The sequence below is a fragment of the Poecilia reticulata genome, linkage group LG18 (genome assembly GCF_000633615.1).
Source record: "Poecilia reticulata strain Guanapo linkage group LG18, Guppy_female_1.0+MT, whole genome shotgun sequence".
In the NCBI taxonomy this organism is placed as follows: Eukaryota; Metazoa; Chordata; class Actinopteri; order Cyprinodontiformes; family Poeciliidae; genus Poecilia; species Poecilia reticulata.
Window position 1 is genome coordinate 18,528,610 of NC_024348.1, and position 23,193 is coordinate 18,551,802.

The 23,193-nt window shown below is 38.0% G+C and overlaps 1 protein-coding gene and 1 long non-coding RNA gene across 2 annotated transcripts in view; one reads left to right on the forward strand and one right to left on the reverse strand.

Annotated features, from left to right (window-relative positions):
* The window catches only part of LOC103480753 (uncharacterized), a 51,205-nt gene that overhangs the window by 25,909 nt on the left and 2,103 nt on the right, over positions 1-23,193 (forward strand). Inside the window, exons 2-4 of the long non-coding RNA XR_536166.2 lie at positions 8,410-8,535; positions 8,740-8,863; positions 8,955-9,038. This is a non-coding gene — a long non-coding RNA (uncharacterized LOC103480753). The remainder of the gene's footprint in view (positions 1-8,409; positions 8,536-8,739; positions 8,864-8,954; positions 9,039-23,193) is intronic.
* The window catches only part of ppp2r5b (protein phosphatase 2, regulatory subunit B', beta), a 47,536-nt gene that overhangs the window by 20,839 nt on the left and 3,504 nt on the right, over positions 1-23,193 (reverse strand). Inside the window, exons 2-3 of the mRNA XM_008435916.2 lie at positions 4,131-4,327; positions 502-603 (exon numbers count right to left, since the gene is read on the reverse strand). Of these exons, the coding sequence (XP_008434138.1) occupies positions 502-603; positions 4,131-4,327 (299 nt within the window). The remainder of the gene's footprint in view (positions 1-501; positions 604-4,130; positions 4,328-23,193) is intronic.

Below are 23,193 nucleotides of genomic sequence, written 5' to 3' on the forward strand. Positions count from 1 at the left end.
GAAAAGGGAATATAAATGAGCTTCTCATAATCCAGAAATACATTTTATAGTTATTTATATTAATCCGTGACAGAGTCCAGTCTTCGGAATCACTTTCTCATGAGAAGTTAACAGATTATAAAAGATAAAATATGACAGAATATATGGAACATCCTAAAATTCTCTCATTTCTTTCTAAGGATATAAAGAGACTGTTTCTGATCTGAAATATAATCCTACGTTTCAAATTATGGCTGATTAAATTCAACCTTCAGCTCCAGAGGATCCAGTTCTCAGGCAATAAATCAATTTGACATAAAGTGCATTTAATGTCAGGGATCGCCTACTTTATGAATGACAAACAACATCCAGCAGGTATATTCTGATGCTCAGCTGCTAATTTTACTTTGTAACACTAACATCTGGGGGTATAAACTGAAAAAGTCAGGATGTTTTGCAGATAAACTTTGTTTTTAGCACTGAGGTAAATACAATTTGTGCCGCAGCGAGAACATGGCGTACCTGCAGATGTGGCCATGAGGCTTCGAGAGTCGGCTCATCTTCCTCAGGGTCAAACTCTGGATTCTCACTGGGAGGAAGCGTGCGGAAGATGTTTACTGAGATCTGGAAAAAAGAAAACATGGGAGGGACGAGATCAGCGAAGCAGAAATGAGGAAATCTGACTTTCATAGCATTTTAGGAGAATTTGACTGAGAAAACTAAAATATTTGACTGTGGTTTAAAGACTTGATGTCATCTGTGTCAAAGTTAAACATCCTAATTAGATAAATAAATATTAAATATTTAAATGTCGTCCGTTTAGCCATCACATATATTTATTACATCTTTTATATGTAAAAAAATAAACATAGGATATTAATCGAATAAACATTGAGATTAAGTCATTATACTAGAAACAGCCCAGGCTGAAAAGGAGGAAAACGTTGACATTTTTTCTCTAATAACCAGTTTATCAAGAGAATCTTCGTGGAAAGAAGCAAATGTTTTCAAATTGTTCTCTCATTTGCAGAAATCCAGAGTTCAAACCATATTAGTTTAGTTTTAACAATGATCCCGGATAATTACAGGAATACATTGATTTAATTAAATCATTGAACAAAAATGCTCCAGATTTCATCTTTTGGTGTCACTCTGGACCGAACAGATGGGCTGAACGGACAGCAGTGCACACGCTTTGTCAGACGAAGAAGCTGTTGCATTGCAGGTAAGAATAAAAATCTATCTTCAGCCCCGTTTTCAGTTTCCAAGCAACTCCAGCCGGTGTTGGTCATCTCTAATGCTGATGCCAGCCTGTGTTCAAGGAAGAACTGATAAGTCATGCAACGACTGTTCACTAAGTCATCATTAATTCAGCAAATCCATCTGCACCGGCCAGCTTTAACTGCTCATTAAAGGCACTGTTTAAATCTTTGTTTGGTTTAAAAAGAGGCTGTTTTTTTATCGCATTATTTTCGCTTCATGTGGTTTTCTGGGTATTTAGCTGCTGAATAAGGTAATATTCTGGAGATTGCTTCCACCACTATGCATGATCTGATCTCTAATCTGATTGCTTTTTCTTTTAAAGTATCGTATAATCTGGGTTTTTTTTAACCCTGAGGCTTCATTAGTTCATGCAGAGGAGCAGGTTTGACTCTAATGTCTTCTAAACAGTAGAAGCATATTTTCAGGTTGCTCTGTGTTTTGTTGCACTGCACCAAATTCTAAGGTGCTGCCCATCCCTGCAACTTTTGCAAAAGAGCAATTTCTTTTTTCACGTTGCTATTATTGAGACTTTTCTTAAGCAGAAAGCGGCACATTGGATTGTTCCTCCACTTTCCTTCCACCCCATTTTCACACCTCTGGGTAGAGCTGCTGAATGCCATAAGCAGCTATATATGTGCTGCAGGCTTTTCCTGCTCCTCTGGGATCTCTGCTGTCCACTCTTTGCAGCACGCTCCACTTTATCTCTCCCTTCCATCCCTCTTCTTGTCATCATGTGTGCAGACTTATGCTTCCCTCTTTGTTAGCTCCTGCTCTCCTCTCCATCCTCTCCATTCTCACTCTTATCAGTTCATCCAGATGCTCTTTTTTTTTTTTTTTGATGCCATGCAGGTTAGATTAGCGCGTGGAGGTCTTTTTAAATTTGTTCCCGATCCACTTTTGACCTATTTCCACATCAGCTTGATCGTTTAATATTCTGGCACCGCTGCAAATTGTAGTTTTGGGAATGTTGGCGTTCGTTAATTGAACTGAAATTTGGGAAGTTCTTCTTAAAGCTGCAGTAACTTTTATAAATAAACATTTGTCTACATATTTGTTGAAAGAAATGAGCTCCTCTGCATTGCCCCAGTGCTAACTAGAAACAGCCAATCAGAGCCAGGAGGCGGGTCTTAGTGCTGTTAATCACCCTCTGTGTGGCTGCTGAGGAGGTGGATGAGATTCATCTTTTGACAGGTTATCTGTCTCACAACATACCGACACGACATGGAGACGGTTTTAGAAAATATGTAAAAAATATATATATACTTTTAAAAAATTACATATTGGAGCTTTAAGTAGTTATATTAAAAAATCTGCAATATTTTTATCCAATTAATCAATTAATTGTCAGAATAATCAATAGAATAATCAATTACTAAAATAATGGTTAGTTGAGTTACGGATCTATAGTATAATTTTAAAAAACATAAAATAACATGATTATGTGGCGCAGCTCATCCTTTACACGCTTTAGAGAATGTCAACTTTGTGTGCAGGAAAATGTCTCTTCCTTAAACGGATAAGTGGAAAAATTTCCTCCAAGACACAAAGGCAGGATGCTATCCTGAATTTATGTCCCTTTGATTATCCGACATGTCGGCTGCATGATAAAGATGATTTAGTGAAAACGTTGGACAGAATATTTCCTTACAAGAGCCTTTGTATTGTAATATTATCAGTTATTATAGTTTTGTTCTAGTCAATGCTGATACTAAGTGCTGTTTCTTTTTCTATTCATGGATAAGGGAGGGAGGAGGCAAGTTAAGGGGAACAGTGAATTAAAAAATACAGCTCTGGAAAAAATTAGGAGACCACTTAGAATGATCAGTTTCTCTGATTTTACTCTTTACAGGTTTATGTTTGAGTAAAATGAACATTGTGGGGTTTTTTTATTCTAACAACTATTGACAACATATTTCTGAGATTCCAAGTAAAATGTTTGTTTTTATTTGCTGAAAACGAGAAATGGTCAGGATAACAAAAAGATGCAGTTCTTTCAGACCTCAAATAATGCAAAGAAAACAAGTTAATATTAATTTAGAAACAACAATATGATGTTTTAACTCAGGAAGAGTTCAGAAATCAATATTTGGTGGAATAACCTGGAGCTTTTCAATGGGGTTCAGTGCAGTGGATTCTTAAGTTTTTCCAGATCTGCATGAAACATCCAAACAACCATGAAAATGTTTATCATCACTGTAACTAAAGAAACGACTCCAGTTACAGTTACAACCATCTTATTATCGTTAGTTTTTATATCTCTTTCTCTGTTTTTTTACATTTATTTATTGCTATATAACATAGATTAAGAATAATTTGTTGGCAGGGAGTTGGTAAATATTCTAATGCTCTGTGTTCAGTTGTTGTCATGATTGTTATTATTATGATCCGTAGAGTTTATTGTCTCGTTATGAGTTAGTTTGTAACCATTTCGTCTATGTAATATGTATAATGTATTTTTTGGCTCTTTAGCCCCAGTTTATTGAACAAGCACATGACTATTATAACATGGTTTTATTTTAAAAAAATGTTTATAATTATTGAGTCAGTAAAATTGAGATAAAGGGTGGGATTAATAAACAAGTGTTCACTTCTTTCTGCTCCTTTTCAAAGAGAAAAACAGTGGAAAACAAATCATTTTGTTCTTGGTTATCCATGCACATGTTTTCTCTGATTGCTTGTTTTCTTGTTTTTAAAAACCTGATCGAAATAAATGGAGATAAAAACATCTGAGCATAGTTATGTTTATGACCCAAACGTTTAAGTTTTGCTTTGTCTGTGGTGTCAAAACACAAAAATGTTGAAAAGTTTAATAAATATATATTTAGAAAAACAACAACTACTAAACTCATCCCAACTCATTCAACCTTTGACCTTCCTGCTAGTCTTACCATCTTTATGGCCTCTGGGTAGAGAGGCTCGATGAGGACTCCTCTGCTGGTGGCCACGCTCTCCACCAGCTCGTTAAGCGCCGCACGTTTGATCTCCTTCCCCTTCAGGTCGGCCACGCAGTCCAGGAAGTCAAACAGCACGCAGCACTGCTGCAGCTTCTTGCAGAACAGGTCATGTAGCTCTGCCACCGGGGCGTCTGGGAGAGCCATGGGTGGGAGGAAACACAGAGAGAGGAAAACGTTAAAAGCCAGAAAGTCGGCTAAATCCATTCCCAAAAGAAGCTCTGTGTGTTTGAAAATAAACTGTTTGACAAAGTGGGAGCGTGAGAAAAAGAGCTCCAGCACATGTGTTGCACAAGTTTCTTCTTCTCTCTCTCAGGTGATGAGGGAAGGAGAGCCAGACCATTACTCTACCAGCACAGGCAGGGGATGGCATTCGTCCACAAACACGGCGAATTCCTCCAGATTTCTGCGCTGAATCCGAGTCCTAACATCTGTCACAAACATTCAAAACACCTGGTTCGTCGCACTGAACCAACCTGCTGGCTGCGAACACAATAGAACCATCGAAAACTCAGACTTTCACACAGACAGTGGAAACCCAGGGATTACATATCACAGACAATGAAATCTGAGTTGATTCCAGGAGCCTGGGAGTGTGAAAGTTATCAGCTCAGCTTGTTAAGCATCACACAAAACCAAATGACTGCACACGGAGTTACAGGCGAAATTACAGGACATGGCAACAGCAAATAAGACTCATTTGCTCTTTATCGACTATGACTGGATTTACTCTGTTCGACTGGGGACGAAAGCTGAAACATTTGTTACATTTTCAGCTTGTGCGTTTTGTTTTCGCTCTGCACAGCGTCAAGCGATCCAAACCTTTTGAAGAGCCTGTTCCCCTCCTCGCCTGTGGGGGCGCTGCGCCGGCATGAAAACTCCTAAAGAAGACGCTGAGCACAACTTCCTTCTTCATCAAATGTAAACTAAAATGGAGTAGCATCAGATTTTAACGGTTGGAGGATTTCTCCTGTCTTTGGCAAAACAATAAACGTTTAAATTAATTTAGTTATTATGAATCAATTTCAGCTCTGAACAAATGGGGCGATTTAAAATAACTCAGTGTTTCAGCATTTCTGTTTGTTTTCTGGATACCTGTCCAGAAAACAATCGTCTCAGCAAACTAGACTGAACAAACTAAATTCAAACATTTAGTTTAGCTAAACATTTTGCTCTGGATCCGGCAAACAAACGTCCCAACTAAATATTTAATCTGCAAGTGAAATATTTATCTAGTGAATTAAATATTTAGTTTGGAACTATGTGACATTTATAAATGTATGAATACCATGGCGAAAATATGACTTTGAAAAATTAATCTTGTTTTTTCTCAACAGGCTAAAAACCAAAATACTACTGTTCATATTTTACTGTGTTACTTTACAAACGGCACCTCAACTGTAGCATCTCTTCAAAACCAATGCTAATGTCACCATGCTAACATGCACACAAAAGCTACAGAAACCTGATGATTGTGAAGATAAAAAGTTTATCAGACCGATCAGATCTCATGATTGAAAAGGAAACCTTGCAGAAGGAATAATCGGCCGTCTCAGGTTTGGCATGAAACTTGTTTTTTCTGCCTCAGGCTGCATTTCAGATTTATATCTTCATCCAGATTTGGATTGCAGGAGAAAATAGGAATCTAAATAATGACTTGTTGACACAAATATGCTAATATTTTAGCTAAATTATTTTACCCCAATATGAAGCATCTACTAAAAACACAAAAAATAAAGAAAGTCCTTCTCCACAGACAGACATTTCATCCCAACTGAGGAAATAAAACCATGAAATCCATTAAAGACACTGGTTTCAACAGGGAACATTAAGTCCTAAATAGATTATTTTCCTCTTTTTGGAACAAAACTAAACAGTTCACAAGTTGCTTTCTGCGCCAACTGAGCATTGGAAGAGCCGAGGTTTTTACCCGCAGACAGAATCACAGGAGGAGAGGATTAAATTTAACCCGTCTTAACCTGCAGGCGTGAAGGGGGCTGCAGCCTGGAGCCCCTCCACTCCCAGAGCCCCCTCACCTCCTCTGGGCTCACCTAGACCATCTGTTCCCTTTGCTATGGAGTCAAACAGGAAGAAAACTAAAAGTGTGAGGAGCTAAGAAATCAGTCACAGCCTCGGGAATAAAAGATCACAAGAAAAACTAAATCCACCCTTATGCTCCTGGATTTTGAGGGAAATTAGTAGATAATTAAAAACATTGTATTTTATTAGTTGAATATACTTCTATTAGTGCAGCATTTCTCTGGATCTTAAGGATGTAAAGAACAACACAAAAAGATTTTGTTTTGTTTTTTTCCTAAATCAGTTATCGGTTTTAAAAACACATGTACACAAACTTCCAGAAATGTTTTTATCCACATGGACACAGAGAGTGAGAGAGAGAGAGAGAGAGAGAGAGAGGGAACGCCCCAAAACGCTATTTTACTCCTCCAGACCAGTAAGTGGCGCTAAGCATGGAGTCCAGGAGAAGATTCACTTAAATCCTCCACACAAAGTTGGCAGTAAATACAACAAGAGAACATAACTGGAGAACAGAGATAGAGTTTAGGGCTGAAATGATTAATCGTGATGATTATTGAAATAATTGTCAACTAATGTAGAAAGTGGAGTATACAGACTCAAAAGAACGTTATTTACTGAAGAGAAGTGATTAGCCCAAAACTGTACAGAAAATCTACACATTTTTCATTTAAGATAAAAAAAAAACATTTATTTAATAAGTTCTGGTCGGAACTTCTCAAGTGTTTTAGTTTTAGCTTCACCTGGTTCAAATTCTGCCAAAACCTCTGTTAATAAGGAACTGTTGCTGTCAACGTATTAATTAGTAAAAATAAATAAATCAACAGATCAGTCCTACGGTGTATTGATGTTAAGTGAAGCAGAAAAGGCTGAGCTTTTTACATGTTGATGTTGGAAATATTATTTTAGCTGCATCCTTTAACTCTAAAGGAATGCTGCTATTGCATTTCATGGAATACAATGTTTAAATATTAATTCAATTATTTGTTTATTTGCATTTTTTCATGTATTTCTAGTATTGCATAAAAAAGACTTCCAGCTGCAGTAACTTTTATAAAAAAATATATTTTTTACATTTTTGTTAAAGCTGTCACCATGCGATGACAGTTTGTTATGAAACTTTGCTCCTCTGTCTTCTCCCAGTGCTAACTAGAAACAACCAATCAGAGCCAGGAGGCGGGTCTTAGTGCTATCAATCAACCTCTGTGTGGCTGCGCAGGCGGTGGAGGAGATTGATCCTTTAAAGGATCTTTCTCATAACGTACTGTCGCAACCCGGGGACAGCTTTAACAAATATGTAAAATAAATATACATACTTTTAAAAAGTTACGTAAGTGGTTATATGAAAAATCTGCAGAATGAGCCAATATTTTTATCCATTTAATTGTCAGAATAATCAATTACTAAAATAATCATTAGTTGAGTTACGAATCGATAAGAAAAAAACATGAATGTGCTGGTTAGCACGGTGGTGGCAGGGTGGTGATCTGGGCTTGTTCTGCAGTTATTCTCGCTGAATCAAACATTAATAAACTCTGCAGAAAGTCCATCTTAAAAGCACAAACTGATTCACGAGGATAACAGCCCGAAACCCTGCAACAAAAGCAATGTGTTGCCACGGCCTAGTCAAAGTCCAGACATTAACTTGATTAAAATGCTGTGATGGGAGCTCTTGGGAGCACAAAATAAATAAATATCTGCAAATGTAAGTGAACTGAAGCGTTGATTGCAAAGGAAAGAGTGACCAAAACAGCTGCAAACATTTCCAAACTGAAGTCAGATCTGATGAAGACGGAAAACCTTGATTCCTCTTTACCGTTCGACTTGAAGGTTAATTTATCTAACGATATAAAGTCCAGATATTAGGTCTCTTTTACGTCTTCTGATGAACCTTTTATCTGCTCGAACCTTCGCTGTGTCTTCTCTCCGTTGTCGACGCGGTTCTTTTTGTTTGGCTGTTTTTCGTTTTGACACTCGGTGAGTCGCTGAGAAGTTCCAGTTTGTTCCTGAACCGCAGCCAGTTTGAGTGACTGGCAGCAAAGTTCCCACTGCTCCCCAACAAACTCACTTATTTCACCACCAACACGTCTTTAGGTTAGACTGAGAACTTTACGCTCCACTTTTCCGTTTTTGTTTTAATCTTTCCCCTTCCTTCGTCTTTTCTGCTTTTTCTCCCCAGACTGCGAAGGTGAAATGTAACCCTCACTGAATGTGGAGAGGATGGGACTGAAAGGAAAGAGGAGGAAATAAAGACGTGAAAACTGCATTTGTGTTGAGAGGCACGAGAACAAATGTAGGTAAAAAGGTGAAGGACGTGAACGCGAAAAAGCCTAAAAAACTGAGGAGAAAAGAAAAAAATTCTTCTCTGTTTTTTAACAACTTAATGCTTGACGAGGAAGCCTCATGCTTCCTGACAATGCAAACGCAGTATTTTACTCCAGTAACTGCAGAACGAGGCGCTCACTATCAGTTTTAAAACAGTTCAGTTTTATATTTCTGTTTGTTTCAGCTCAATTAAAGGAAATCACCGCACTCAGCAAAGGTAAACCACCTACGCCTGATCCCCAAGCAGACAGGAAGAGAGTAGGCGGACAAAAATTAACTCCAATTCAGAAAACAAACGACTCCATTAGGTAATTTTGGAAATTGTTCTTTTCTTGCACTTTTTTTTCACAAACAGATATTGGAAACCGCTTTTAACATTTTTTTTTTTTTTTTTTTAAGATTTTCAACAATCTAAGACAAATTCATGAATTTAAAGTTGGGAACAAGCAAAACATTTCAAAAAGTTGGAATAATAATTGGAAGGTAAGTCTAGAAAACTTGTATAAAAGGACAAACTTGCAAATGTTTTCACGAAAACTGCCAACATGTCAGTGAAATAACTTAAAGATGGAGAGCAGCTACATTAAAGAGTTTATTTTAAATCCATCAACACTGCATTATAAAGCTGGAGAATCCAGATAAATAGACACAAGCAACAGTGTAAACAAAAATATAAAAAATCTATTTTAAATTTACAGCGCCTTCCTCAATTACTGGCACGTTTTGTACAAAGACTTTCAAATTAGTTGTTGCTCCGGAGGCTTGGCATCAGCTCCTGCTGTTGAAGTCTGCTTGCAACAAAACCGAGAAAAAAATACAAACGTGGATGAAAAAGTACGTAGAAAAAAGGAGAGAGGATGAAAATCAGAGTAAAACTTTGTGCACATAGAACAATTACTGCACAACAACCCGAAATGATTGACTTCCTAATGAAATACTGAGGGAATCATTAGACCTGACGATGTTACCGGCTCTAAAATGAAACCAGTTTTGGTCTCGTCACCGGAGTGTGTCACAGCATTTCAACCTGTGTGACAAGTAATTAAAAAAGCCACCTCAGCATTGTGGGAAATAAAGTCAAACACACTGAGGCTTGCACAGGAGACCCAATGTACGGCTTCTTTTCTCATAAGGAGCGCAGTGGGCTGTAGTCGATAATAATGACCTTCCTCTGTGAAACGCACACTGCGAACAGAACCACAGTCGGTCAAGTGAACAATACTATTTTTATTTTTAACCTTGATTTTACACCTGATAGATTCTATAGCAGGAAACGCCTCACACTTACTGCAACACAGCCTACAAAATAAATTAGACTGTGAGCTCTGCTGAGGCTCGTTTGCCAAATTAAAATTACCTTTACATACATAGGTATTACTGATGGTTTTCATTAATTAAGCCCACATTTCTTTATTTTATATATATATATATATATAGCAGTTAACTAACTGGTAACTATTAACTGTTATATATATATATATATATATATATATATATATATATATCTGGTGTAATATTCTAATCTGTTATGTTTTCATTAGAAAGGTGAAGCAAGTACAGGCTTGTTCAGTATATTAGAATATTATTGAAAAGTTCATTTATTTCACAAACTCAATTCAGTGAAACACAATACATAGACTAATTGCACACAGATTTATGTTTTAATGCCTTTATTTTTTTAAATAACCGTTAAATACTAGCATATCAGTCTAAGTGTTAAAACAGTGTTGACATAAAAAACTATCACAAGGGCTTTTTTAACATAGGAGGTACTCATTTTTGATTGATATACTGTTTAGCTAACTGTTAGCTGTCCTCCAAGGTAGTTAAACTGATGTTGGCTAAATGCTAATAGTTAGGTATTAAATAACAGCTAACATAGCCTACAGTTTATAATTAGCAATCTGTTAGCTAACAGCTGAACAGTTAGTTAAGTTAGCTATTAGCTAACTATTAGCTGTTAGCTAACTGATGAACTGTTAACTAGTAGTGCTAACTTGCAACATTTCCGCAGTTAACTAACAGTTAATAGTTACCAGTTAGTTAACTGCTAATTAACTGTTAACTAACTGCTGAAATGTTAACTAAGAGAGCTAACTAATATATTAACTATTACCTCCTAGTTAATATTTTGCTATTAACTGATAGCTTATCATCTACTGTAGCTATCAAAGCACAGACACTAAGAGCTGTGGCGTTTTATTTCTACTTAGAGGCTGGATTTGTTTATTTTATATTTTGGCTGTTGGAAAACTCAACCGCTACGTTCCGTTACGTTGGAATTCTGATGTCACGGTTGCTAGGCAACAGAGCAAACTGAGACAAGAACAGGAACGAATTTGAACGTTTTAGAGATGCAGCCCCTGAATCTGGACACAACCACAGACTAATCAAAACCAGAGTAAAATATTCCAATGACTACAGATTTATGTACATTTTACTGTATTTATGAAAATACAAAACAGATATTCTTAATTTCAATTTTAATATTTAATTTAAATTGCCATTGGAAGTGCAATTTTAAATTTAACAACAGAGTCAAAATCCAATTGTGCCTTTTAAATAGATGCTCATTTGAAAAAAATAAAATAAAATGTGAATAGAAATGTTCCTCTGGCAGTGAGTCACACGCTGCCTGTGTTTGTAGAGGCCGTGTAGAAATAAAGCAGCAGCGCTTTGCTATTTACATAAACAAAGGCGGTATTTACTGCTGGTATTTTTTTGTACACAATATTATTTCCAGTTTTGCCCTCAGCCACCCCTGGAAGCATCCGTGTGTTTGTGTTAGATTTTTTTTTTTTTTTAAGTGAAGGCACTTTTTGTATGACACAGGGACGTTATTTAAACAGAGTTGGGCTGCAGAGACGAGATGTTTTTCATTTTAAATAAGCCTTGTTGATAATTATACAACATCTGCAAAAAGGTGAGGGAGCAATGATGTGGCAGGGAAGAATGAAGAGGAGGAAGAGGAGGGTTTGGTAAAAGGAGCAGCGATACATAAGAATCAGCAGCTCAAACACACACAGCTGCATAAATCTAAATATAGTCCTGCTGGAGAGAGAGAGAAGGTGGAGAATAGGGAGGAAAAAGGAGGAAGAAGAGGGGAGTGGTAGAGGGTTAAAGAATGACATCATCCTCTTCCTCCTCCTCTCTCATCTTTCCATCCCTGGGTACCTCCCTTGGTCCTCTCCCTCCATCTTTCCCTTCCTCTTCTCCGTCTCTCTGAGGCTTTTTTTTTCTTAAATGAGCCGCTCTCGTCTTTAAATAACAGTTATTCTGTTTGGGGCTGAGTGTGTGACACAGAGAGAGAGAGAGAGAGACGGAGAGAAAGGAGGACAGCTTCTGTTTCAGCGAAGCCGCCTCTGCACCTCTGTCAATGCACAGATAGTGTGACGCAAACGGCATGGAGAAACGGAGGGAAGGAAAGGGGGAAAGAGGCAGATAAAGAAGACGCGGTTATAAATAGGAGAAGGGAACAGCAGCTATTAGCATTGAGGCGCCGTGCGGTGTAAAAGTCAGGGCGGTATAAATACCACCTTAAGGGGTTTACGTGACGCACTTCAAGTCCGTCTTTAAATAATCTAATCCCGACCCGATCACAGCAGCAACGTCCACTCCACCGTCCTGCTCACTGGACAAACAAAAACCTGGAGAGCTCAGTCATTTTCACCTGCAGATACATTATCTTGGTGCTTTAATTTAGGAGAATAGAGTCTGAGTTTATCACTGAACGGCTTAGCAACACAATACATTAAAGATCCGGACCTCTCAGGCCTTCTGGTTCTGGTCTGAAGAACCAGAGCCAAACATAGAGAAGCTGCATTCTCTATGCTGCTTCTCTATGTTTACAGATCTATACAGATATATACAGATCTTCTATAGAAGCTCCATAGAAGATCTGTGGAGCTTCTATGCTCCACAGATCTGGAACAAACAGCCAAAACACTGACTTCCATTAAATCTAGACTAAAAGCCCTCCTGCTTCGAGTTGCTTTTGATTCATAAAAACAAGAATATTGATCAACATATCTGATGCATCTTTGCTTGGTGATTCTGTTGATGACATTTATCATAAATAATGTTAACTGCTGGTTCATAATTGGTCACTCTGTTACGTTTTTATAGTGCTAAGCACATTGAACTTGCATATAAATACAAACAAACTTGACTAGACTTGTTTTTTTTTTGTTTTTGTTTTTTGCCCACAAGCCGCAAACTAGTAGGCAAAAAAGTAAATAAAAAAAATCACACCTGAAATCATAGTCATAAAATAAATACAGCAATATCTTACCGCAGCTGTGCAATACTTGGTAATTTTTGATATATGTAAATCTGTTCAATGCTAACAATACCAAAGTTTAGTTTTAAAAGTTTCATTCCAAATTACTCAACTAGTTAGATATCCTTTTTCTATTTCTTGGTTTGTTTATTTGTTTTTGTGATTTCCTTCATTTTGTCAGTGTCATTAGTCAGCTAACGTCATATATTAGCATAATTCCTAGTCAGGGCTAATGTAGTGCATCGAAAACAATTAATGAGCAGCAGCCTGCAGTGCGCCGTTACAGCCCGACCAGCAGCAGACAGAACTGGGCTTTAAAACATACTTTCCTTGAAAATAAGGCCTTTTCATGTATTCTAGCAGATTCTGTGAATCAGCATATTGGTCCGCTCATCCTGCTGTGTTCAGCGGCTGGCGATGTCCGCCACAGCAGATTGTCCTCAAAAACATAAACACTTCCAGCGGGCAGTTCCTGTAATCAGCTCTGAAACTGAATCTGCTAAAAACAAACCCTGGTACAAGACCTGCAGAAACAACCCAAATACCCATGTTATAGGTTAATCTTACACTGCAAAAACAATGAAGCTTAACAGGATTTTTTTGGTCTAGTTTCATGTCAAGTATCTAAATTCACTAGAAATCAGACAAAACTAACTTACAAGTAACTTTTCAGCAAGATATAGCAGCTTGTTTTAAGTAAATACTTCCTTAATATTGGTAAAAAAAAAAAAAAAAAGTGCTAGTTCCACTGGCAGATTGTTTAACATTTATGTTAAATGTGTTGAAAGTTAAAAAAAATCTACCAGTTAAAAAAGTACAATAATCTGTTAATCTGGGATTGCATCAAAAGGTTTGGTTAATCAATAATAGTGGATCACTGGTATTACAGCCACTCTAAAACACTTAAAACTGCCTATTTAATTTGTTTAAACACTAAATATACATTAATTTGCATTAATACACACAGTAGAAACCGTCTTAGCACAACGACAGCAGCTAACAGCTGCTGCCGTCGGGTTCAGCCAATCAGTGCCAAGGAAAATAAATGGCACTCCTGGATTGGCTGCTTTGCAAACACCAGCCAATAGCATCGCACCAATGAGGTTTAGCTTCCCAAAATGCATTTCTTTGGAATATTTCAGGTTTGCTCAATTTCCACAAATAATCTGGAGAGACGTTCCACGGAAAATCCACTAATCCTGAACTAGTCCAGTGTAAAGCCAGTAGAAGTGGTAGCCTGACCTTTGACCTCATGACCCTGGTCATGGCCACATTCAAACACATGCTCAACGTTCACTTCACTTCTTTTGTGTGGATCCATTTCAGACGTAATGCCATGGTTACAACAAATGTTTTGACTAAGAAAAATGCAAACATTTGCCAAAAGTTTAAAGAAAAAAAATTATTTTCATATAAAAAGAAATGTATAATTCCACATCCTGCCATTCAGTACGTGATTTCTTATTTAGGAATTGGAGTTAATTCTCATTAAAAATGGGGGAACTGAACTCAGCAGGACTCATAAGGTCCAGAAAAGGTCATTTATACACCAACTTCACTCCCTTGTTCTGTTATATATATTTTATAAATAACACAAACTACTGTGTTTTCAAGTACCTGAATTTTAACAGATTTTGAAGACAGAAAAATGCTGAAATCTTCCATATAATTTCATTATGATGTATGAAAAACTTTGGTTTATATATTACTTTAATTAGTTTCAGTTGTTTGGATTCATTTATTGCTCTGATCATAGAAAAATCCCTCTAAGCCTCCTGCTGCTGGTTATTATGTATTGGAGTCACATAACCACGTTTCCTCGCAGCGTAGCTGCTGAAATCAGCAGCACTTTTGACAAAAAGGACGCTTACTATGCCCTTTATTAAACCTCCAAACGTATTTTCTAATTACTTTCGGGTTATGAGGGTAATAAAAATCTCCTCTGGAAATAATATCTGCTGGTAGGATGTAAACAGAAATGGCCGACAGTTAGTAAACAAATCTGGGCCGAAGCTCTCCCAGCTGGAGACATCTTCAACATCCGATTAGCAGCTTTCTGCCTCGCCTCTGCGTCGCTGACAGATAAGAAAATGTGATAAAATGGAGAGAAAATAAATCACATCTCCCTGAATTTGACTGAGGCTCAGCTGCTCTTTTCTGAGGTTGATGTGTTTCTAAATAGAAAGCCGGATTAGATTTTTCCCTTTTCAGTATATCTCTGTAGTGTGTGAGGACTACGCCTTTCATGTCGACAAATTTTACTGGATGATAAGTAATTATTGCAATAAACAATAATATTGTTATTTTGAGACAATTTTCGCGTAATTTATTGATTGATAGCGGCTTAATTATGAAAGTTCTCCCTCTCAAAGACAAATAAACTTTAATTTTATGAAAAACACGCAACGCTGGAACTGGAAGATATTTTAAATATTCGAAATGAAACATGGCAACCAAAAAACAATGAACAAAAAATAGAACAGAAATGAAAACCACACAGCTGAAAACATAAATAAAACGTATTATGATGTTTCTGTAAACAACCAATGCTGTTTGCACTTCCAATGGAAATTATTGAGCTCTTTTTAATTGATCAATTATCTATTACATCAGGTTTAGTGAGATCATATCATTTCTGAATGTTTAATGTTTTATTTTCTCTGCTTCCAGGTGAATGTTTAGGTTGTGATTATAACTTCAGAGTTATTGCATTGTTTGGCTTTTTATCACATCCTCTGCCAACCAGTTTCCTTTGCTTTTTTTTTAAATTTCCTCCTCCCTCTCTGCTCCTGCTCCTGCTCCACCTATCAGCTTAATGTTAAGTCATTTCCTCATCCGCTCCGCTGGACCACTTTCTTCTCCCCCCACTCTTTCTCTTAATTGATCTGAGAGCAGAAACTACTCCACGCCTTCTGTAACACTAAACCGGACCGACCCGGCCGGGCCTGAAACGCGCACCAGGAGTCATTCAGTCACCACATCCAGGCTGCTGGAGAAGGTGAAGCGTTACAGCAAACACTGCGTTTAAAACACAATCATCTGTACATTGATTGTTATGATATGAACAAACACACTAACTAACACACTGGGTGGTGTTTGTTACATCGCTTTGTTTATTCTCTGAGTGGATTTATGAATAAAAAAATAACTATTTAAAACTACTCGCCTTTTCTCTGGAATAATTGACAGTTCATTTAGAAGTAGGTGTTCAAAGTGGGGGAAGGGGACCATTTGTGGCCGCTGGACTGAATTTGTGTGGCCCCCTGACCACAATATTACAATAAATTAAATAAATTGGAGACTTTTTTACTAAAATTCACCCACAAAGACGTTGCAACACAAGGTGATCATCTTTTCCCAGCAACTAGAGCCACATCTGCTCATTGACTTTTACTTTAAAGGACACCTTTGTGGACCAAAATCTGCTTTTTTTTTTTGCTTTATTGAAAGTTGGATGATTGCAGCAGGTGTCTTCGAATGAAGCCGGACGCAGATCCAGTTTTTATCGCTGAGAAAAGACAAAATATTTTTCCAGGTTTCTTCAGTTGAGACTGGCTGCCTTTTATTTAACAAGGAAAACCATTTGAATAGAATAAATAGAATAGAATAGAATAGAATAGAATAGAATAGAATAGAATAGAATAGAATCTATATTGTCATTGTAACAATGAGACATTCAAGGTTTCCCCCAGAAAACTTGCTAAGCCTGGTGGTTGAGTTCATCCAGCGTCCTGTCGTATTTTTGAGTTAAAAAATGTTTAAAGTTGACAGGAAATTTGAAAATATCTCTTGATAATTATGTGTTGTTGAAAGATTGGAAGATTAATACCTGAACACCAACTATAAAGTCTTAAAAATGCAAACATTTTAAAAAGACTTAAATAAATAAGCAATGCTTAGCCTGGTGGGGGCACAAGTAAAGCTTGTTACTTTACTTATCCTTTGGTAAAAATGAACTGAAACTAAAAATATAAATAAAAATAGATGAGGTCAAATTGACATGTTGATGGCTGACGGGTTAAAATTTGAAGTTTTGGATCTACGATCCCCTTACTGCAGAAATTTTGCATCACGGTTAGTTTATTGTTGAGTAGGTAGGGAAAAAAATCACAACATTTTTGATTATTTATTTTAGCTGATGATTTTGGCACATAAAAAGTTTGAACCTCCCTGATTCAGATACAATTTGTAATTTTTTTTGATATTTTACAGGTAAACAGGTAAAATTTGCAAGGGAGATTTTATATCTCCGATTTACACCTGAAAACATGCAGACGGTTCTTCAGGTTTGTTTTTGGTCATTTTCCAACCATTCTCGCAGTGCTTTGCTGTGGGTTGCTTTAGACAGCATCTTCGACTTGTTTCCTGTTCGTGCAGTTAACAAAAAGCAACTTGACCACGTGTGAACATCCTGTTCTGAGTTTGATTTGTGAATTACCAACTTGTTCTTCTAAATTTGTCCCTTTTTGATCACTGACGCAGCCTCTAAATGTGGTTAAAACTGGAGGCTAACGGGTTTGTTTTGCTTTCAAACACAGCTCTTCACATCTAAACACCTTCCTTTCACGTCTTTCTGAATCCATATATCGCAAGATAGCAGCGTTTCTTTCTTCTCCTTTGGTTTCGATGTGGATATCTGGCGGCATGCTCTCCATCGTCTAATCCCCTCATTGTTAACTGTGAAAATGGCCCAGTTCTGAGCTTGTTATGAAACACAAGCAGTGGTGTATTTTTGTACAATGCAGACAGTGGTGGAAGCATTTCCTTCCAGAAACAGAAGGCTTGCAAAAGCACACTTTGACCCGCTAAACTGCATTTAAACGATTATACTGAAACCGGCCAAATGTATAAAATAAAACAGCTAAAACTCTCCCTAATTCTTATGCTAAACAGGATCTGAGCACAAAAATGTAGCATTTATGTAACACTTTAACTCAAAGCATGCAACAATAATTAATTCTTCCTGCCATGCCGCTCAGCTTTCACTCTCCATCTGTTACTCTGTTCAACAAAGTCTGATCCATTTACTGTCTGTAGAGCCTCTCTGATATCTGCAGGCTGATTCAAGGCTTTTAGAGATACTTAACCACTGGCACAAAGCAGCAGAATGGGTTTTGTGCAGGTGCAGGAGGTTTAACACCCTCTAAGGTAACACAACATGCTTTAGGGCCTGGTGGAGTTATTTGAAGCCACTCGGCAGGCCTTTAAAAGTCACTGCTGCTGGCAGCAGATGATGGAAATGTCAAGGGCAGAGAATGTTTTTGCATTTCTATTTACCTTTTGGGGCATTTCTTTTGAATAGTAAAGTGAGCATGAAAAAAAAGCTTGAATAATTAAAGGAGGTCTATTGTGCTTCCTTGGACATCTAAGGGCTACACAAAACATGTTTATTACTTTTTATTTTGCACAAAATCACCCTCAGATGATGAGATTTTAATTTGGTCAGTTCTGCCTTTCATAGTGAGCCGTTTTAAATCCAGATAAGCTAATGGCCACGCCCCCCAACTCGATGTTTACAGTCGCACGTGAAAACGGCTGCAAACAGATGCGCAATTATGCAACCATACATTTTTGAAAAGCAGAACCAACAATAATGCAGCAAGTGGTTTCTGAATAGTAAGCCAACAACAAAACACTTGTCTTTTCCAGCAGCCATTGTACAATGGATACAGCAGTAGAACCAGCTGACCAAAGGTGCTGGATCTCATGTAGGGTTGGTGGGTAAGAGCGCCGTGTTCATCGAATGTGACTTAATAATCGGCAGGATTTTGAAACGGCTCATTTTCCAGACGCAAAAAAAATATTAACTTATAGCCAAAAACCAGCAGGTTGTCTTTTTAAGCGCTTGAGCTGCTTTTTGACCCAAATTGATGCATAAAACCCTATAAAATGTGAATTTGGCATAAAAAGTCCGCTTCAGTAGATGGGAATGATGTTCAGATTTGAAGCTGGGTGTGTTGAATCGTTTTCAAAACCTTCTGCTGCTAATCTGCTGCTTTCACGTCAGTATCAGACAATAATAAGCGAGCCGGTATAAATTTTTGATGAGAGGAAATCCAACACCGCAGCTGGGTGTAAGCAACAGCTGTGGTAAAGCAGGACTATAAATTCCTATTTTCCTCATCTGCTGCTGTTCTCAGGAAAAGATGTGATTTTGTTCTTTCACTAGGATTGTTCGACTTGTGCCTCTGGTGACACAGAAATGGTTTTCATATGATCGTCTTGTGACTTCTAAATACAGATGCGAGCTCTCAGATGAACTACTTTCTGAAATAAAAGGGAGAGAGGCACATTACCGGTGGGCTTTTTTTATGGAACCAGCAAGCAATTGGATTTTCCTCATATGCTGGGCCGTTTTTCATGGCATCTATGCTTTCAGCCACAGAAACAAGTTTACAGGTGGACATAAAGTTTACACACTGCTGTTAAAATGATGGGTTGTTGTGGTGTGAAGAAATGAGAACAATAAGAATCATTTTGGAAGTTTTTCCATCTTTAACCTGCTGTGTGCAAAAACTGAAAGTAACTTTGAGTGTTGTAGCTAATTTAAAAAATACTTGACAACCAAAGTACTGTAAATAAAATGGCAAAAAAAGCTACTTATTATACTAAAAATACAACCTAAAACTACCATGAAACGACTAGTAAAACGTAGTAAAATCTTAACAAGAAAGAACTAAATCATGTTGATACTAAACTATTCTCCAGCTGATGTAAAACCAAGTGAAGAAGTGCGTAAAAGTGATTATCAGTGAATGAACCGGCTGAGTTTTATCTCTGGGTTCGTGACGAGCTAACTGCTAGCGACAGTACGATTCTCTCTCAGATCCCAACACGGCCCAAAAAGTGTCCCACTGTTATGTTTTTATAAGAAGCACACAAAGCAAACACCCAGTGAGGCTTTTAATAAATGTTATTACTGCAACATTTTGTCAGTTTTCAAACCTCAGGCAGCTCCAGATATAATTACAATAGTAATACATGATGAAACCCAAAAAGGTCCCAACCTCCAAACTAATCATCTGCTTGCAGCATTTCCACCTTCGCTGAGGATTAATATAACGCTATGATGAGGTACTTAAAAGGAACCTGTTATGCAAAATTCACTTTTCCTCATTTTTATACTTCATTTGAGTACAAAACCAGCCTTAGACCTTAAGACACTCAGCTGTTTGTTGGCAATAAGTTAATATTTTTTCAGTTGTAGGATTTCTCTTTTGTCTTTGGTAAAAGACCACAAGTCATTTCTCCTGCTGGTTCTATACAAACGTGTTTGTTTAGGTTGTATTTACCCAGAATCCCCTGCTCTCTAGTCTGCTTCCTGCTTTTGGGGAGGTCTCCGGTCCGCTTGCATTCACATCTGCCTTCAAACTGAACCGCAGTTCACTTCACCCAAACCGAGACCGAGTTCTTCTCCTGATGTCTGCATTGATGGTCTTGTTCTTTCTTTCTCTGGGTCGTATTTAGGACGACCAATCAGAAATCTCCTGAAGTCCTTCTGGGTCCACATTTGTACCGTCTGTCTCAGGAGTTTGTCAGCTGGCCTCTGCTGGCCTCCTGAATGCATAATGGATACAATGTGACCTTAACTCTGGTTTGTCCCAACAGAATTGGCCCAAAACCCAAGACCAGGGAGCCAAACGGGAGTCATGACCCCTGGGGGGCACATCGCAGCTGAAGGTCAAGGAGCAGAGAACCGTCACAGAAATTAGATTGTTCTAAACGCTGACAGGTTTTTACTGAATCACCGAAATTCCAGGTTTGGACCTGCTGTCAGATTAGTTTAGATTAGCTACTTTTCAGAACTCTTCAGGCCAGATCGCCTTTACTTTAATGGACTCCACCTCTCAGTTTGTTTATCTGTTTGAGTCAGCATTTTGTTTCACTTTGCTCTGTGCACAATGGCGCTCAAACAGAAGAATCCTTTACATCCTTTACATTTACTCTGAGCTCTCAGCCTCTTTCTGATGACTTGAAACATGATTAGCCTGTAAAGTCAGGAAGCCAGTTTCACCTCCATGTTTAGGCTCGGTAAATGTGTGAAGGTTGATTTTTTTTAAATGTCAGAACTCATCTTGTTCTCTGAGTTCTGCATCTCTGATATGACTTTGATACTCATCCCATTTGAGGTTCTGCTCTGCTTGCTTTAAAGATCCATTTCTTGAGCATAATTAGAGTCAAAAAAGTGACATTTCTGAAAAACATGAAGCGAGAGTTTCTGAGGGGAATCAAGTAGAGTTCAATTTTAGCTTGATTCACTGGATAATTTGAAGCTTACAACAACATCGAGGCTTCGTTCTGTGGATAAATCGTAAGAAAATTGTCTTTTTTACTCCATCAGTGTTTAGCGATAGAAACAGACGAAAAGACTCACAATCAGTTCAACAGTTTACAAAACAAAACGACAAAATTTTACAGAGTCAAAGTCCCAGATTCCTATTTCTGTTCAATGGATGGATGGACGGACGGACGGACGGACGGATGGGCAGAAAAGATAGTTGGACAATGGATGGATGAAGCGATTGATTGATTGATTGATTGATTGATTGATTGATTGATTGATTGATTGATTGATTGATTGATTGATTGATTGATTGATTGATTGATTGCAGACAGTCCCATAGTTCTTTTGCTCCCAGTGGGAATAAAACATGTAATTTTCCAGTCAAACCTTTCTCTCTGCTCTTTAGCTTCATTCCGCCCCGTTTGGACCTGAGCGATGCGTCGTCGCTCTTTGTATCCTCTGCACTGTAAGCACACGTAGAGACGCTGCTGTAACCCAGAGGCCGGACATGAATCCTCTGTAAAACGACTTATTGGACCTGGTTACCCTCAGCCTTCACCTATTGATCAGCTGGCTGCTTCGATCATCCCTGCGGCTCCCAGGTCCGATCTGTGTTCACCGGAGACTCAGAGATACCATCTCTCTGCAAGATCACATTATCTGTCTATTATCCAAACCCATGGGGGGCTGCAGCCCACCCAGACCGCGTCAGCACTCCTATCACAGGCGCGACTTACACATGATCGCACAAAAATCACAATTTTATTGGCATAATATCCAACTTGTGATTGGTTTGGCATCACCAAACCATACAGGCAGATCTATTCTCTGTAATTCTATGTGCTCTGATCAACGTCACATTTTATGATTTATTTTACATTATAATGTAAAATTTAGAATTTTCTAATTGCACTTTCTGAACCATGTTTTTGTCAGTTTTAGTTTATTTGGCTACTGTACTCCTAATTGTGCTGACTGAACAAATTAACTTCACAAGCTTGACAAGCTGTTGGTGTTTTTGAGTTTGCAGAGTTATTAAATAAATGTGTAATTCAGTACATTTGTGTCTGTGCTTAAAAAAGGAAACCTTTCAAGTCAATTCAGTTCTGTTTTTCTGTATCAGATCGGTATCGGCCAAAATTAAACCTTTGATATCGGTATCGGAAGTTTAAAAAAAAGCAGATCGGTGCATCTCTACTCGGTATGTTAAAATTATCATTCAACCCCGGAAGAGAATAGTTTGTTTAAATCAGGCAGAATAAATAAGACATGAAAGTTTCTCTTGTGTTCAATAGTTAATAGAAAAGACTAGACAGTATCTAGTTATCCTGCTGTACATCTGACTCTGTTTCTGTTAGCAAGAAGCTCAGCTGAAGGAACATGATGTGCATGAAGGCAGAGTGTGTTCACATTTGGCCCACATATCGACGATGGGAGAGACTTTCCCACAGCAGACATTTCTCCTACACCAGGCTGCTGCTGCTGCTGCTGCTGCTGCTGCTGCTGCTGCAGCCATGCAGGAGGCGGGACGCCTGCCTGCTGCAGCATCATGTATGTATGCAAAGTCAGAGCTGAACTAAAAGGTGCAATAAAAACCAAACCACTTTACCCCGCCCTGGCAGGACGTTAAAGCCGGGGGAAATGAAGTGTAAAAACACATAAGGGAGGACAGACAGAGGGATCTCAGAGCTTCTCTGAAAGCAGAAACGATTTCCCTCAGTTCAGAGTTAATGGGAGGAGATCGGCGACTGCACAGAGGGAGAATGGGTTTATGAAGCGGGGTCAGAGCAAAATATAAACTCAAACAGTCGGCCATGTTGCCAAAACACTTGAGACACAAGAGGGGCGGAGCAGGAAGAGCTCAGATAAGGACGGAGCTCATCGGTTAGTAAATTATTTAAAATTAATTGTGTCAATTATTTAAAATTGTAAAATTATTTAAGGTAAATTTTGTAAATCATTTGAAATGAATTTCCAAATTTTGCAGATTATTTATTGATGTTTGCCTGTTTTGATTAACAATGCTGGTTGTTTACATCTAGTTTTGATTTAAAGGTACATGAAGTTTTCAATGT